This window comes from Aotus nancymaae, unplaced genomic scaffold (genome assembly GCF_030222135.1).
Source record: "Aotus nancymaae isolate 86718 unplaced genomic scaffold, 86718_ANA_hifiasm-v0.15.2.pri h1tg000017l, whole genome shotgun sequence".
Lineage (NCBI taxonomy): Eukaryota > Metazoa > Chordata > Mammalia > Primates > Aotidae > Aotus > Aotus nancymaae.
The window spans coordinates 13845108-13863427 of record NW_026988429.1 but is presented as its reverse complement, the minus strand read 5'-3'; the positions used below and the strand labels follow the sequence as shown (position 1 = coordinate 13863427).

The window sequence follows — 18320 nt, the reverse complement described above, 5'->3', positions numbered from 1 at the left end:
GTTAATTTTTATATAAGGTGTAAGGAAGGGGTCTAGTTTCAATTTCTGCATATGGATAGCCAGTTCTCCCAGCTCCATTTATCAAATAGGGAATCCTTTCCCCATTGCTTTTGTCAGGTTTGTGGAAGATCAGATGGTTGCAGATGGGCAGTCGTATTTCTGAGATCTCTATTCTGTTCCACTGGTCTATGTGTCTGTTGTTATACCAGTATCATACTGTTTTGGTTATTGTTTTCATTACTATAGTTTTAAGTCCAGTAGTGTGATGCCTCCTTTGTTCTTTTTGCTCAGGATTGTCTTGGCTATACAGGTTCTTTTTTGGTTTCATATGAATTTTGGAGTAGTATTTTCTAATTCTGTGAAGAAGGTCAATGGTAATTTAATGGGAATAGCATTGAATCTATAAATTACTTTGGGCAGTATGGCCATTTTCATGATATTGATTCTTCCTATCCATGAGCACAGAATGTTTTCCGATTTGTGTCCTCTCATTTCCTTGAGAAGTGGTTTGTAGTTCTCCTTGAAGAAGTCCTTCACTTTCCTTGTCAGCTATATTCCTAGGTATTTTATTCTGTTTGTAGCAACTGTGAATGAGAGTTCATTCATGATTTGGCTCTCTGCTTGTCTATTGTTGGTGTATAGAAATGCCTGTGATTTGTGCACATTGATTTTGTATCCTGACACTTTGTTAAAGTTTCTTATCAGCTTAAGGAGCTTCTGGGCTGAGACAATAGGGTTTTCTAGATATATAATCATGTCATCTGTAAACAGAGACAGTTTGACTTCCTCTCTTCCTATATGAATACCCTTTCTTTCTCTTGTCTGATGGCCCTAGCCAGAATTGCCAATACTATGTTGAACAGGGGTGTTGAAAGAGATGACCCTTAATTTTTATCCCCTGCTGAAAATAATATACGGTACACAGGTGATATGGTTTGGCTCTGTATCCTCACTCAAATCTCATCTTGAATTGTACTCCCATAATTCCCATGTGTTATGGGAGGGACCTGGTGGGAGATAACTGAATCATGAGCGTGGTTTCCTCCATACTGTTCTCATGGTAGTGAATAAGTCTCATGAGATCTGATGGTTTTATCAGGGGTTTCTGCTTTTGCATCTTCCTCATTCTCTCTTTGCCTGCCGCCATCCATGTAAGACAGGACTTGCTCCTCCTTGCCTTCCACGACTATGAGACCTTCCCCGGCCACGTGGGACTGCAAGTCCAATTAAACCTCTTTCTTTTGTAAATTGCCCGGTCTTGGGTATGTCTTTATCAGCAGTGTGAAAACGGACTAATACAGTAAACTGGTACCAGTAGAGTGGGGCACTGCTGAGAAGATACCCAAAAACGTGGAAGCGACTTTGGAACTACATAACAGGCAGAGGCTGGAACAGTTTGGAGGGCTCAGAAGACGGAAAAATGTGGGAAAGTTTGGACACTTGCTGAATGGCTTTACCCAAAAATGCTGACAGCGACATGAACAATAAGGTCCAGATAGAGATGAGGAACTTGTTGGGAACTGCAGCAAAGATGATTCGCTATGTTTTAGTAAAGAGACTGGCAGCATTTTGCCCCTGCCATAGAGATTTGTGGAACTCTGAACTTGAGAGATGATTTAAGGTATCTGGCGGAAGAAATTTCTAAGCAGCAAAGCATTCAAGAGGTGACTTGGGTGCTTTTAAAAGCATTCAGCTTTTAAAGGGAAACAGAGTAAAAAGTTTGAAAAATTTGCAGCCTGACAATATGATAAAAAAGAAAATCCCATTTTTTGAGGAGAAATTGAAGCTGTATAAATCTGCATAATTATCTGCCAAATGTTAATCCCCAAGACAATGGGGAATATGTCTCCAGGGCATGTCAGAGGTCTTCACGGAAGCCCCTCCCATCCCAGGCCTGAAAGCCTAGGAGAAAAAAGTGGTTTTGTGGGCCAGGCCCAGGGTCCCTAAGCTGTGTGCAGCCTAGGGACTTGGGAGCCTGCATCCTAGCCGCTCCAGCCATGGCTGAAAGGGGCCAACAAAGAGTTCAGGCCGTAGCTTCACATGGTGCAAGCCCCAAGCCTTGGCAGCTTCCATGTGGTGTTGAGCCTGCGGGTGCACAGAAGTCAAGAATTTACATTTGGGAACTCCACCTAGATTTCAGAAGATGTATGGAAACACCTGGATGCCCAGGCATTAGTTTGCTGCATGATCGGGCCTCTCATGGAGAACTTCTGCTAGGGCAGTGCAGAAGGGAAATGTGGGGTCAGAGACCCCACACAGAGTCCCTACTGGGGCACTGCCTGGTGAAGCTGTGAGAAGAGGGTCACCATTCTCTAGACCACAGAATGATATAGATCAACCAACAGCTTGCACCATGCACCTGGAAAAGCTTCAGACACTCAATCCCAGCCCATGAAAGCAGCCAGGCAGGAGGCTGTACCCTGCAAAGCCACAGGGGTGGAACTGCCCGAGACCCTGGGAACCCATCTTTTGCATCAAGCATGACCTGGATGTGAAACCTGGAGTCAAAGGAGATCATTTTGGAGCTTTAAGATTTGACTACCCACTTGCATGGGGCCTATAGCTGCTGTGTTTTGGCCAAATTCTCCCATTTGGAATGGCTGTATTTACCCAGTACCTATACCCCCATTGTATCTAGGAAATAACTAGCTTGCTTTTGATTTTATAGGCTCATAGGCAGAAGGGACTTGCCTTGTCTCAAATGAGACTTTGGATTGTGGACTTTTGAGTTAATGCTGAAATGAGTTAAGACTTTAGAGGACTGTTGGGAAGGCATGACTGGTTTTGAAATATGAGGACATGAGATTTGGCAGGGGCCAGGAACAGAATGATATCGTTCGGCTGTGTCCCCACCCAAATCTCATCTTGAATTGTACTCCCAAAAGTCCCATGTGTTGTGGGAGCGACCTGGTGGGAGATAATTGAATCACGAGCATGATTTCCTCCATACTGTTCTCGTGGTATTAAGTCTCATGAGATCTAACGGTTTTATCAGGGGTTTCCACTTTTGTGCCCTCCTCATTCTCTTTGCCTACTGCCATCCATGTAAAATGAGACTTGCTCCTCCTTGCCTTCCACCATGATTGAGAGGCTTCCCCAGCCATGTGGAACTATAAGTCCAATTAAACCTCATTCTTTTGTAAATTGCCCAGTCTCTGGTATGTCTTTATCAATAGCATGAAAACGGACTAATATAATAGGAAAAGGATGCTTTCATTGGAAAGGGAAAAAAAAATAAGACTGTAAAGCTGTTTTAGATCTTATTTGCAACCAGACAACATTTGATTTAAATTATACTGGCATTTCGTACAATATTGGGTTAATAGGAAAGTTACTTTTATTATTAAATAATACTTATAATAATGAAGAAAATTGGAAAATTGAAACTCAACCCTCCTCAAATTGCACTCCCAGCAGAAAATGAATGGTCAAGCAATTGGGCATTATAAATCATCAGCTAATTACAGTTCTAAATATGTCAAAGATATCATAAAGTACAAATACAAACAAAGGGAGGAAAATTATTAGTCACAGACTACCAAAATCTATGTTCAAGATTCTTTTCTATGATAATTGTTTCTTAACTTCATTGCCTTTACCTCAGTGGACCTCTTAAGTTGCTCACCATATTGTTGATTATTTTTCTAATATTTCTATGTTACAAATATTAAAAATACTGCAAAAACATTACCAAAAGAATAAAACTCCTGCCAAAATTATGTTAGCTCATCAATTTGAACTAACAGCCACAGAATGTATGTAAGGGTGGTCTTCTATTGTCTGTTTTATCCAACATACTCTTTCTTCTAATTCTGACCTACTGAATTATGACAGAAAGGGACACACTCCCAGTTTACTCTTAGTCTGTGTCCCTGGTCTATAGTCCTCAAACTTTGCTCAGAATAAAATTAAATTTGACTTAAATCTATAGTGGCTGCTACTTTAATCTTTTGGGTCAACCTAGTTGAGAAAAATTTAAAAACAACAAGAAAAGCATGTAGTTTCAAAATACTGGAGCAAATGTCCAATCACCTAAAAGAGCTAAAAGTATGTCCACATAAAGAGCAAAAAAATAATGGTGGTCAGGGTGGGGAGGTGAGAAGAGTGTGCTTTCTTGGTAGTGGTCATCTTGGGGAAGGTGAGGGGAGCGGCTTTTCTTTCAAATAAAAACACTTGTATTGTTTCTTCAATCCACATCCATATATAGCTTTAAAAATAAACACCAATGTAATTTATTAAGAAATAAAAATACGTGATGATCAAGTCAGTCAGAAATATTAGATATTTCATTTTTCAAAAGACTAAGAAAATCCACCACAAACCACCAAGGCCTTAAAAGTGTCTTCTCAAGACAGCAGGATTTTAAAAAAAGCAGCAATAAAAAAACACTTAAGGTATTCCTTTCAGTCCCCTGGGTGGCCATCCACCTTGTTTAGGGTCTCCGAGAGTTTAACATCAAGGAAGCTCTAACAGTATGCACTCTCCTAACTCCCTAACCTGTCTACCTGGAATCTCTGCCTTACTCCCTACCATTAAGCTGACGCCACGTCTGTTTTAGAAGGAACCCTAACCTCCTTCCCTTCACCAGAGCTGGTTGCAGGCTGCCAGCATTCTGTGCCTCCAGGATTGGGAGGGTTCCAAGCCTAAGTCCATAAAGTCCCAGGAGTACCAGTCACTTATAAATCTCACCTCCTACCCCAGTGCATAGTATCATCTTGACTAATCCAATGAGAGATTATACGAATACTCCTCTCTGCAATGACCAGATGTGGGATGAGAGTTGGCTCCACCTGAGCAACTGTCTTCCCTTCCACTTCCCAAAGCCTGCTCTTTCTATCTTTCTCTAAATTTAACTAGCTCCACTCTTTCCTCCATCAGTTCCTACTATTTTATGATGTACTTGCATTACTAACACATTGCTTAATTCCTTTTAGCCTGGTTTTTTTTTTTTTTTTTTTTTTTTTCTTGAGACAGGGTCTCACTCTGTCACCCAGGCTGGAGTACACTGGCACAATCACAGCTCACTGCAGCCTTGACCTCCTGAGCTCAAGAGAGATCCTTCCACCTCAGCATCCCACATAGCTGAAACTACAGGTACAGGCAAGCACACCCAGCTAATTTTTGTATTTTTCGTACAGGTAGTGTTTCACCATATTGCCCCGGCTGGTCTTGAACTCCTGGGCTCAAGTGATCTGCCTACCTTGGCATCCCAAAGTACTGGGTTTACAGGCATAAGCCACCACACCTGGCCTAGCCTGATTTTTTTCACCTATAAATAGGAATAATATTCCTTGAGGATAGAGACTACCTGGCCATCTCTGCCTACTCTGTAGTGCCTAAACTCAACATGCATGGAAATATTCATTGAGTGAATAAACAAATGCACCTAAAACTACAATTCTAAGATGGAATCTTTGGTCAATAAACTTTCCCATTCCTGGACTCTCTGACCTAGGACAACCTTGAGGTACAAGACAGGGCCATGTGTCCACAACCTCGAGGAACCAGAAGATATAGCAGAAGCTGTCACAATGCAGATGGAAAGCAGGACATACCTGGAAGGAAGTGGGAATACAGACAAGGTTCAGATTCTCTTGCTTCACCCTTTCAGCTGTGGAAACAAAAGACATATTGGCAGTTTTTCACTCTCCTCACTTTATTTTTCTTGTCGTGTTTACTCAAATCCAATAGATAAGGGAAGGTCTATCTTCCACTGTCAGCTGCCTTTCGTTCTGTGTCCCCCTCCTTGGTGGAAAAGCTGGTGACTGTACTTCACACATCAGAAGACAGGGACACAAGAAAGTCTGGAGAGGTAAGTACCGACCACAGAAAGCAGTGTCAGTGTTTGCTATTGTTATGTGCCTGGCAACATTCTAAGAACTTTGTATGTATGAGCTCTTAATCCTAACAACCCAAAACGTAAGTTAAATTACTTTCCCCGTTTGGCAGATAATGCAACTGAGGCTCAGAGAGGTAACGTAACTTGGTAGTTATACCGCTAATAAGTGGCACAGCTGGAATACGATCCCAGGCCATCTAGCCACACAGTCTTAACTCCCCTTTATTGTCTCTTCTAGGAAAAAGCTAGAACTTTATTTTCACATTTTAGTAAAAAACATACTTATTTGTAGGCCCCAGAGGGTAGCTAAAGGAGACTTATTTTTTCATTTTGGATTTGTAACTTTCAGGAAAGTCTGATTTTTAAAAAAAAAGATTTCAGGAAAAGAACTGTCTTATTAAAATGTCAAGTCTTTTAAATCACTGAGTGCATCTTGGGAGGTTTGGGTGCCACTATTATAAAATTCATAGTAACTCCTGTGCCCTGAAAGTATTCTCCAGATACTTGATTAAGATTGAAAGGTATACAACACAAATGCTCCCATTTGGCCAATAAGGCTTCTAGAAGCCATCACACCAGCAGTAAAACCACTCCTTGATGACAAAGTGTTCCTGGACTTTTCCTCCTGGGCCTTGCCCCTTGGCATCTAGAAGAATTCAGCATTCAGGCAGGCCTCTCCTCTGGGCTTTGTTCTTACAAACAAAGAGCAGGGCAGTAAAACCTGTTGAGCAGCCATAGGGGCTGGTAATTCCTGAGCCTTTTCTAAGCATAGCTACACCCTAATTGGTGTGAAATGAGCACCTGCAGGGACTAGGCATCAGTTGCAGGAGCCCCACATCCATTCCAGGGTCCTAGACAGGGCAAACCCACTGTGACCTCAATTATTTGCCTGAGGAAGTCTGAGACCACACACAGGACTTGACGGTAGAATGCCATCGACATGATTAAAATTATATTGGGACCTCAAGCTAAGTCAGCTCTTCCCCTCCAGCTGAGCAGGGTCAACAAAGGCAAGGGCATCCTTTAGAGTTGGCTGAAGAGGCCCAAGTTTCCCTCTCTCCACAAAAGAGCAGAAACACTCAACTGACCTCAGGTAGTCCCCTCTCCAGCTCTGCATAGCTGAAGCCAAAAAGACAATGCCACTTCCTCCCTCTCCTCTACCTCCCTACCCCATCATCATACACAAAACATCCAGCAAACAGTGTGAGAACATACCTATTCGCTGCACAGCATGGACAATTGTAGAACCACTTCCAATTCCCAGCACTTGGTTATTCTGCCAAAAAGGGGAGAGAAAAAACAAAACTTATCAATACCATATTTTATTCCCTTGTCAGCCCACTTCCTAAAGCTATAAAATTATTATGAACAGCAATTCACCAACACAGATGCAAGACAGGTACTGTGCCTATTTTACAGGAACATAAACACTGAACCTCAATGCTGTACTTTAGCCAATGCATGGTGGAAAAATGATCAACAAGGACCTCCTCCCTTCATTTCTGACACTGTCAACACCACCACTTCCTCCCTACATTCTGCCATATAATTGGTGCAATTACTTGCGATTGAATAGCAACTTACATAACCCTCACAGAAACGGCCTGCACATAAACACTTAAAAGATTCCTGACCTTTCAAGCCAGCAACAGTGAGTTTTGAAAAGAAAAGAGAAGAGAAAAGAAAAGAAAAAAAAGAAAAAAGAAAAGAAAAAAGATTCCTGGCCAACCCCAAGGAGGTAATTAGAAAGAAAAACACCTAAGAAAAAATAACAGAGCCTGGAGCCTGGGTAAGAGAGGAAAGCTAAGGTTTCTGGCTTCAGTGCCTTCCACAGGAACCTTCAAGTTGGTAGCATCACAAGACACATTGTGTCCACCATCTAGAGCTCTCCCAAAAATCAGCAGATAAAGGGAGGGACTGAAGTAACTTCAAAATAATAAAGCATGTCACCATGCTTTATTATTTTGTCAAATAATTGGTGTCAAAAGGTGACACCAAGGGTGCTCATTTTGCATGAGCCTGCCTCAGAGAAAATGGGAAGAGAGCAAAGACTTAGTCAAGAACATGAAAAACAGTCTTCATCTGCAATAGGAAGGATCTGTAATCGATGCAGTGCACTCCCTGAGTACAAAGTATAAGAAACAGACATCGCAATACTGAGCCTACCACCTTAAGAAACAGGGAAGGTACCTACAAGCAGACCAAGGACAAAGTAGGAGCTCAGCTGAGTCTACTAGACCACAAAGAACAAAAGGAGGCCAGGGGTACTAACAGGAACTAATATGGAGCTCAGTGCCTAAGCAACTTCCTGACATCTATCTCCTGCCATTGCAAGGCAAAACCAACAGAACACCAAAGCAACAGCTATCATTTATGAAGCACCTACCAAAACGACTTATAAATTTTAATATAAAGTCAAATTTCACAACAATCACTTATGACCTAGAGACCCACTATCCCACTTTAGAGATGAATTCAACATTGTAAGGAAAAACTTAAGACTTTGAAATGAGCAAAAGAAACTACTGGATAGCCTTTCAATGGGATGTGGGAACCTACTAGTATTGTCTGACTCTATGAAGGTTTGTGACTTTGTATTTAAGATATATGACAACTCTACAGAGATACTCTTTAACTTGCAGAAAACTGTTACCAAGTAATTTTTGTTCATAGAAATGCAAATTAATAGTATGTGAGATACAATTATTCTCAGATCTTCTAAATTCATTTTAAGATTTTTTTTTTTTACTACATATGAGCTTATGGTTGACTTCTCCTGTTGTTATGGTTTGAACATCTCCACCAAAACTCATATTGAAATTTAACTGCCATTATAACAATATTAAGAAGTGGGACCTTTAAGAGGTGATTAGGTCATAGGGCTCCACCCTTATGGCTGGGATTGGTGCCCACCCATAGCACTTCAACATCTGTCTCTCTCACCAGATGCTGCACCTTGATATTGGACTTTGCAGCCTCCAGAAGTATAAGCCAAAAAATTTCTGTTCATTGTAAGTTACTCTGTCTCAGGTATTCTATTCTAGCAGCACAAAATGGACTAAGACACCTATGAATAGGTTCTAATACCTTTTCCAGTTCCCTCATTAATTTAGTGAGTTAAACAAAATCTTTGACATATATTCATTTCATATATGTGTGATTTTACCTTTTTTAAATATACATATAAACGTATCAATGCCCAACACACACATACAAATTCACATTTTTTTCTTTTTGAGACAGGATCTCTGTCACCCAGGCTAGAGGGCAGTGGCATGATCATAGCTCACTGCAGCCTCAAACTCCTGCGGCTCACACAATCCCACTGCCTCAGCTTCCCACATAGCTAGAACTACAGGAACATGCCACCATGTCCAGCTAATTTTTTAAGTCTTTTAAGAGACACAGTCTCACTGTCACCCAGGCTAGTTTCGAACTCCTGGCCTCAAGTGATCCTCTCAACTCCGCCTCCCAAAGTGCTGGGATTACAGGATGAGCCACTTCAATCGAATAAGCAACTTCAGAAGTTGAATTTGATGAAACATCAATCCATTTCAATTTCTTAAGACTTCCAACAACTGATTAACAATTAATTTACTTGACAAAGGAAAGCCTGTAGTAAAACTTTTTAGGAAGAAGAAAAGTCCTGAAGGTCCCTCAGGACAAACAGGGCCACAACTAAAATCCTTCATTCCCCACAGGACAAAGGCCACAGGAATACTTAAAGTCAGCCCCTGGCCCCACATTTAATATGGTCCTTCTCAAAGTTAGACTATGGCTCTATTAAAGATTAGAAAGAATGACCAACAAGTAGAGATTGAAAAATAAATAAATTAAATGTCCCCACAATCACATACCTGTATACTAAAAATGCTTCTGTAGCCTCTCCTACCTACAGATGACTTTATCCAACAACTTTTGTGTTATTGACCTGGTGGAAACTGCTTTTACTAACTCACAGTTCCAAAGTCACTGAATATACCAAGGGCTTGGGCTGTCAGAACAGGGCTTGGACTAGGTCAGGATTCTACCTGTACCAATGCTCTCAAGAAGGCAACGTGTCTAATAAAGTTGTTTAGCTGCCTGGACAAGCCCCAAAGGCAAGGACTTCGAGACAAGTAAATAATACATCACAAGACAGAAACATTCAAAATGGCTAAATATCTCAATATATAAAAATCTTCAAGTAATGAAAAAATGTCTTATGTCTGAGTGTGGAAAAACTCAAACTTTTTCCTCTGCTCTCACACCACAACAATCATCAACGCAGAAGACTTCTGTGACCAAATGTATGGGGGTTTCTCCCCATATCCCAAGCAAGCAATCTATCCTTCAGCAGACACCAGCTGGGTATCCTCCAATTCAATTTCAACACTATCTACCTGGAGATACCATCATGTCCCACTCGTTGAGGGCTCAGTTCCCAAGATTGCCTCCTCCTTCCCATCAAATGCAAGTCCAGGCCTCCAGAACTTCTGACTTTCCTGGAGTTTCCACAACCCCTTCTTTGGGTTTAATTAACTTGCTAGAGTAGCTCAGAACTCAGGGAAACACATTTGCCAGTTTACTATAAAGGCTATGATGAAGGATACAGATTAAGAGATACATAGGGCAAGACCTGTAGGAAGGGGCACAGAGCTTCCATGCTCTCCAGGTACACCACCCTTCAGGGACCTTCACATGTTCTTCTCTCCAGAAGCTTCCAAACCCTGTCCTCTTGAGCCTTTTGGAAAATTTATCGAATAAGCATGACTGGCTTTTGGAAAAGACCAGGAATTGCAAGGGCCTAGAAATGTGACTGGACAAAAAGGGTACAGATTGACTGGGGAAACTCTGCAAGGGCTGTCTGTTCAGATTCTTCACCTCTCTGTACAGCATTCCTTCCTCCAGGGCATGGAACAGGAACCCTTCTGAGATGGGGATCTTATGACCTACAATAAGACAACACAGGTCACAGAATTTCTTTACAGCCAGCTCCAAGACAGAAAAGCACTGGGGAGAGAAAGGAGCAAGTGGAAGGAGGGCAGGAGAAGGTGTGAGAGAGAGATTGTCTTCTGAGGCCTAAAGCACCCCATATATAACAAAAGACTGTAGCAAGGGCTATGGGTGTTGCGAACCAGAAGCCATGGGTAAAAACACTGTGTGTGTGTGTGTAAAATATCACGCTAGTTAGACTTAAACCTAACCTTCACACTTGACCTGAAGCTAGGAACTCTAGCTTTACAGTAATTCAATCACCAAATTCCTGGTTACCAAGCTTAGCCATACATTCATGTCACTCACAGTCCCCAGAAGGCAGGTGGCACAGAGACGAACTTGGATGAATCAGACAAGCTCTGTACAAGGCTCCTTCTTTGCCTTTTGGAAGAGACCAGTAATTGCAAGGGCCTGCCACGCCTAAAGCTCTTCAATCATGTAATCCCTGAGGCCTGGGAATCAAATGACTGGCCCAGGAATCAGTGCCCTTGCCAAAGCCAACCAGAGGTGACCAAAGGCTGCCTATGATGCAACCCAATAGCAGAAGACTACCAACCAGGCCCTGCTAGAGGAGTGGCCCCATTCTAATGGGCAATATTAAACCACATGTATGTGCAACATCAGAACTTCACTCAGCTTGTCAAATGGAATAACTTTGGAAATACATACTACTTCTGCTAACCAACTAGAATCACTGCCCATTAGCTTCCTCAACCAAGCCAGTCAAAAAACAAAGCCCAGGCTCCAAAGAGAACAAAGGGATGAGGCTACAGCCGTCCAGAAGAAAGTAGATCTGCAAAGCGACCCATCCTAGGTGGCTACACCCCCAGAAACAGACAGAGCTGGGTCCAGGGTGGCTATACAAAGGATTCACCTGAGAACTCTCAGTCTTCCATCCACCCAGACATGGAAGTAGTCACCATATTGGAACAACAATGGACTAGGGAACAGGAAGCGCTACTCCCCAGAAATTCTACACAAAGAGCTTCCAATAACCCCAATACTTTCATATTTGTGTCCACACTGCACACAACTGAACAAACATTTACTGGGCAGTCCCCACTGTGACCAATGCTAAATGAAGCTTAACTACCCTCCAGGAGCTTACCCTTTAAGGCGCTGGAAGAATGAACACACAGATGACGAGAACATAAGATACAACATAAAGCACGTAAGAGGCATGAAGTGCTACAGAATCACAGAGAAGAAATCTTCCTCTCCTTAGAATGCGAAGGAAAAACTGAAAGGAGGAAATGGCCTTTAAGCCAAACCCTGAAGGGCATACATAATTTTAACAGGTGCCCCCAAAAGGCCAATGTAGATCTCCCCAAAATCACCTGCTAACTTCATGAAATGATGTGGTCAGAATCCAGTGTTTTGGGGCTCTAGCCTAAGGTTAGGGCTTGTAGATTTTTATTTAATCAAATACATAACTATAACACAAGTGTCAGGGTGATGTGCCACCAAATATTAATGTAAATTCATTAACAGGACAACTTGGATATTGGGCTTTTCTAGTTGTATTCTCATGTGGATTTCATTTGTCCATTAGCTATTCACTTTATGCAGATATTTTGAATTTTCAGCTAATTGTCTCAATTTTACAACTGAGGCACTGAATCCCAAAGGCAGGGTCAAATTAATACATTTTATATTATCTCTGTTAATCCCCATAGAAAATCCTCTTGCCAACCAGACTTGCAACAAGCTACACCAGAACAGGGCAAGAGTGGAAACGGTAGAAGGGCACACTGGTACATCCCTTCTACAGAACCGGCTGAGCCACAGGTTACGACACTGGCCACTCCCACTCAAACAGGCTATGGTGAAGCTCATACAACATCATCTAAGCAAATTAATTGTGTAAAGCAAAGCATTAACAGATGTAAAGAACTATCATCAGAAAAGAAAAGGGAAATCTAATACCACTTTCTAATAAGTAGAAATGAGAGATAAAAAGCCAGTAAGACCAAGGAAACTACACCACAGGGCAGACATACTCCACTAGGCTTCCTTATTATAATTAACATAATTAATTTGATTGGTGACAGCAAAACCACTTGGATTATAAAAACTCCACTAACAGCACCACATCCACCGCTTAACAAACAAGTAGGGGCCACAGCCTGACTGAATAACAGCTAATCATCTCTGCAGCCCGGCCTTTAAAAAAAAAAAAAAAAAAAACAGCATCTTCCAGACTTAGTCCACCCCGCCCTAAGGAAAGAAAAAGGTATGAAGCCCCGGGTCTTCCCTTCCCTCCAGGAGTACAGTCAGGGGCTGGTGAGCACCAAGCCAAGAGCCTCCTTCAACTCAAATCTCAAAGTACTAGCAAACCAACTCTCCGCTGGCTTCCGGGTCCGTAAAGAGAAATGAAAACCTCGCCGCAGCCCGAAAGCCCACCATTTTCCATTTGTTGATACGGTGACCACAAGGCAAGTGCCTCTAGCCCCGACTACAAGCACCAGACGCCACCAGGCTCCCCCTGTGCAAACTGCTCCAGCTGGACAAGGAGTCTTTAGAAAGCTCAAGTATTAGAAGATTCGCCCCTAACCGATTCTACTTCTAAAAGGTCTTTAAGGAGCAGGGAAGAGGGGTCTAAACTTCGGTAAAGTGCACACCCTCTACTCTCTCACTCAGCACCCGCCCTGGCAGGAGCTAGGCGCGCCCCGGCAGTACCCAGAATGCGCAACAGGAGCCCAACACGCCGAGAACATGCGCCCCACGACCACAGGTGCTCACCCTCACGTGGTTCTCCACAGCCGCGCGACCCGCCAGCTTCTTGGCCTCCTCGGCCTTGGACATCGTTGAGGGGGCCGGGCAGACGCTGATGGAGTCCCCGCAGCTGGTGCTTGTGTTGCCAGCACCGCCGCGGGTCCCGGACTGTGCACGCCCCGGCAGCCGCACGTGGGAACCCGGGAGGTCCCAGCTGTTCCCTCCTCCGCCTGAGACCGCGCCCCCAGCCCTCCCGGGCAGCGGGGCCAAGACCCGCCCGTAGAGGGTGCTGAAGGGCCCGGGGCGCTGCATCCCGACGCCTCTCTCAGGCCTCTGCTGAGGTCCCGCCCCCGGCTTGTCCGGAAGTCTGGTCACTTACGTACACAGTCTGTGTGCCCTGCTCCGTGGGCCTTGCTGGGAAATGTAGTTCTATGGCTTCAGCGACCCGTATCTGCGCCTCAGACTGGACTACCAACCCCATAATGCTCTCCGCGACCGGATGCGCAATTGCAGGCGACGGCCTCTGGCGCGTCGCTCTTACGCTTAGCTGCGGGAAGATCCGTTTGGGGCTCCTTACTCGAGGGATGTGTGCTTATGTCACCGTTAGGTGAATCCCAGGGATGCTTTCTCATCCGGGAAAGGAGTGTTAGACTTGACCCTGTTGTTTCTCCCAGCAGTGAGAACGTGGCCATGGATTAGACCTCAGAGTAGTGACTCTTCTGTAGACGACGTGGCCCTTTGGAGGTGGCTATTCCCTAGGAAACGCACATGCGACACTGGCGCCAGCTGAAGTCCATCTAGACCCGCACAGGCCCAAGTTGAGAAGCACCCCCTGCTGTAGACACTTCTGAACCTGGTGGTGGAGCAGGTGGAGCTGCACCATTACAAGGACTTTCTGTGAAAACAGATTTCTCTTTTATTCTCTACCTTTAAAGTTTCTTGCTGTTGAGAATAATTAAGGGATGAGGAATTCTTACTGCCCCTATTTTACAGAAGAAGAAACTAATGCTGACCCCAACCTTACCAACCACCTGGAGGCCCGTACAAACACGTGACCTTTGTGTTTCTCAGCTGTTAGTGGAATCCTTTCTGTCTGTTCATGAACTCATCTTCAAATGCATTCCAGGCATTCAGAACTCATGTGTGCAAGTCCCTGGTATGGGCCACTGCTACTGCCACTTATCACCTAGATTTTCTAACTATGATTTTCTAACTATGCTGTGCCCCCAGAGGCCAGGAGCTCCTGAATCTTCACCTTTGTCTGTAGGAGGAAAAGCTGTTTGAGATAACATTTGAATTTGAATCTCAGCACTTTGGGAGGCCATGGCAGGTGGATCACCTGAGGTCAGGAGTTTGAGACCAGCCTGGCCAACATGGTGAAACCCCATCTCCACTAAAAATATAAAATTAGCTGGGTGTGGTGGCACATGCCTGTAGTGCCAGCTACTCAGGAGGCTGAGACAGGAAAATCGCTTGAACTGGGAGGTGGAGGCTGCAGTGAGCTGAGATTGCACCACTGCACTTCAGCCTGGGTGAGACAGAGTGAGACTCCATCTTAAAAAAAAAAAAAAAAGTAGATACTGTTATTCCCATTGGCATAAAAGAAGTCCTCACTTACTCAGGGTCACACTGCTTATAAGCAAAGCTGGGATACAAACCTTCAGTGATTCTAGGACCAAACCCTGATCTAATAGAATCACCTAGATGGGGATTTATTAATTGCCCCACCACATCAATATAGCACGAACTTTGTATAAGCCACACATGTAATGCCTTTTCTCTTTAAAGCCACAAGTAATAGCAGTAAATCTTAAGACAAAATGGTTAAGAAGGGGAAAAAAAACTATAAATGAGGAAGTACTAAATGAAGGTAAGTACACAGGTTTTGGATGACAGACTAGATTCAGGGTCTGACAAAAGTAAGATCAGTCTACTTTATAAGTTAATCCACTTAAAAGCCTTTTTTCTTTTTTTCTTTTTCTTTGAGTCTTGCTCTGTTGCCCAGGCTGGAGTGCAGTGGCGTGATCTCAGCTCATGCAACCTCCACCTCCTGGATTCAAGAGATTCTCTTGCCTCAGCCTCTCAAGTAGCTGGGACTATAGTCATGTGCCACCATACCTGGCTAATTTTTTGTGTTTTTAATAGAGACAGGGTTTCACTATATTAGCCAGGATGGTCTCAATCTCATGATCCATGCACCTCAGCCTCCCAAAGTGCTGGGATTACAGGCATGAGCCACAGTGCCCAGCCAAAAAGCCCTTTTTTTTAATTACAAGGACAAGGACCATACTAATCTCTGTGTCTTTCCAGTTTTAGTTTATGTGCTGCCAACGCGAGCGCTAACAAGTCTTTTTTTTTTTTTTTTTAACTAGATTGCACTAGAAATAACCATGTGGCATTTATTCTTCCCTCTTTCATGAAACCTAATTAAATTAGGTTGTGATTCCAAGAAACTCCTGGAAAAGAGTTCTCAGGGCCAGAATGAAGGATCCTAGAGGACAGAGCCCACCATCCTGCCCCATTGATAATGGTGAGAGGTAGAGCCTGGGCCTGCATGGGCTTTAGGTACCCACTCCCCTGATAGCCCTAGTATGGTCCGGTCTGAGAGGAAACAGAGGCAATAGGCACCATGGCACTTCACTTAATGCTGGTGTATTAGTCCATTTTTGCACTGCTGATAAAAACATACCCAAGACTGGGCAATTTACAAAACAAAGAGGTTTAATGGACTTACAGGTCCACATAGCTGGGGAAGCCTCACAATCATGGCAGAAGACAAGAAGGAGCAATTCACGTCTTATATGGATGGCAGCAGGCAAAGAAAGCTTGTGCAAGGAAACTCCCATTTTTAAAACCATTCAATCTCCTGAAACATTCACTATCACAAGGACAGCACAGAAAATACCCACCCCCAAAATTTGATTATCTGCCACCAGGTTCCCCCCCAAAATATTTGGGAATTATGGGAGCTACAAGATGATATTTGGGTGGGGACACAGAGCAAACCATATCAGCAGGGATGTAGGCACCACCGGGAAGATACACAGTCATCATTGTGTGCCTGCCAAGGCTTCAGTGAAACAAGAAACACTCTTGCTTTCCACTTCCTCACCTCCATTTTCTCTCCCTTCCCACTCCTATTTTCTTCCAAGTTTGTACTTTTGAAGGTGTTTTCCATGGGAGACTGTACAGAGCTACAAACTAGATGTTGAAATGGATTTGAGAACCCTGCCAGAGGCTGAAAATAAAATGCTGACTCAGATATATCTCAGACTAGAGTTTGGCTCCTCCTACTTTCATTCATCAGTTTCACTCATTTAGATATAGCAACCCAACTTCACACCCTCCACTCTCACACCCTTAGAATGACTCTTTGGAGCCTCCATTTTTGGCCTGCCTTGCTCCATCCCCTTTTCAGAAGGGCAAGGTTATTGTCTACTAGCAATCTGAACTAAGGCCTTAGAAGAGGACTGGACCTTACTTACAGTGGTCTAGCGATCAAAACAAGTCATTGTTAATACATCAGTGTTACTACCTTGCTATGCAAGTAACACTGGAAAGCAGCATAAAGCAGTCCATTTACCAAAGCCAAATTTTACTGCTAGTTGACCAACACCATGTGGTCCTGAGAAAAGTGTGTCTAGAACAATTTCTTACTGCTGTGCAAAACTATTCCCTGCTTAAGGATCACCTGCCTTTTGACATCTTTACACCAGTGATTGTCAACTTGGAATGATTTTTGCCCTCACCTCATGGGGATATTTGACAATGTCTGTACACATGTTTCATTGTCACAACTGGGAAAATGCTACTGGCATCTAATGGGTCAGAGCCAAGGATACTGCTAAACATCTTACAGTGCACAGACAGCCACACACAAAAAGAATTTTCCCAACCAAAGTGTCAATAGTGCTGACATTGAGAAAATGCCTTAAAGAATCTTCAAGTAGGATTACGTGAGAGGCTCTGTTAGCAGTGGTGAATCCATATGGATCTGCAGCAACCTCAGTTCTTGCCTCTGCAGAAGAAAGGATTCAACTAAGGGGCATTAGGCAATAGGAAAGACCAGGTCAAGTTTTAGAGCAGGAATAAAAATTTGTTTAAAAGCTTTAGAGAAAGAACAAAAGGAAGGAAAGTCCACTTGGAAGAGGGCCAGGGACTTGAAAGACAAATGTGTGGTTTGACTTTTTGACTTAGCATTTCATATGTTGACAAACTTCCAGGGCTTGCATTTTTTCCTTCCCTAATTCTTTCTTTGGGATGGGTTGTCTGTGTGTGCAGTTGCCTACCAGCCTTTGGGAGGGGAGCATGCATGATGTGTTTACAGGAGTTGAATACATGCTCATTTGAGGTGTTCTTCCTTTATCAGTTGAATGTCCCTAGGAGGCTATGTACCAGTTCAGCTTCGCCATTTTGCTTCTTAACGCACATGCTTGAGCCCACTTCTGCAACTCCTGAGCTCTTATTGGGAAGCTGCTGATTACAAGTTTCATGTTTTTTCTGTCTTTTGGGAGACTGCTTTTCTCTGGCACTGGTGGCAATCAATTATTATGGGGATCACTCCATCAGCGTAGAGACCCCTCCATGTCTCCGCCATTACAGAGTTAGAGCCTGGACATATTCTCCCCCCACTGAGGGCAGTCGAGCTGAGGAAAAAAGAAGGAAGTGATAGAGGCCTGAGTTTGCAGAAGCCTATTCTTGATCCACTGAGCTAATGGCATGTCTGGGTGAGGCCTGCATGACTATTTACGAGACTATTGTCTCTTGAAGTTCCCATTCTGGGCTGGTT

General features: G+C 43.5%; 1 protein-coding gene across 1 annotated transcript in view; it reads right to left on the bottom strand.

Moving 5' to 3' along the window:
* RPIA (ribose 5-phosphate isomerase A) overlaps nucleotides 1-13869 on the bottom strand; it is a 57699-nt gene extending 43830 nt beyond the window's left edge. The window contains exons 1-3 of the mRNA XM_012472972.2: nucleotides 13559-13869; nucleotides 7055-7115; nucleotides 5556-5611 (exon numbers count right to left, since the gene is read on the bottom strand). Coding sequence (XP_012328395.2) covers nucleotides 5556-5611; nucleotides 7055-7115; nucleotides 13559-13843 — 402 coding nt within the window. The 5' untranslated portion in view covers nucleotides 13844-13869. The remainder of the gene's footprint in view (nucleotides 1-5555; nucleotides 5612-7054; nucleotides 7116-13558) is intronic.
* Nucleotides 13870-18320: the final 4451 nt, after the last annotated feature.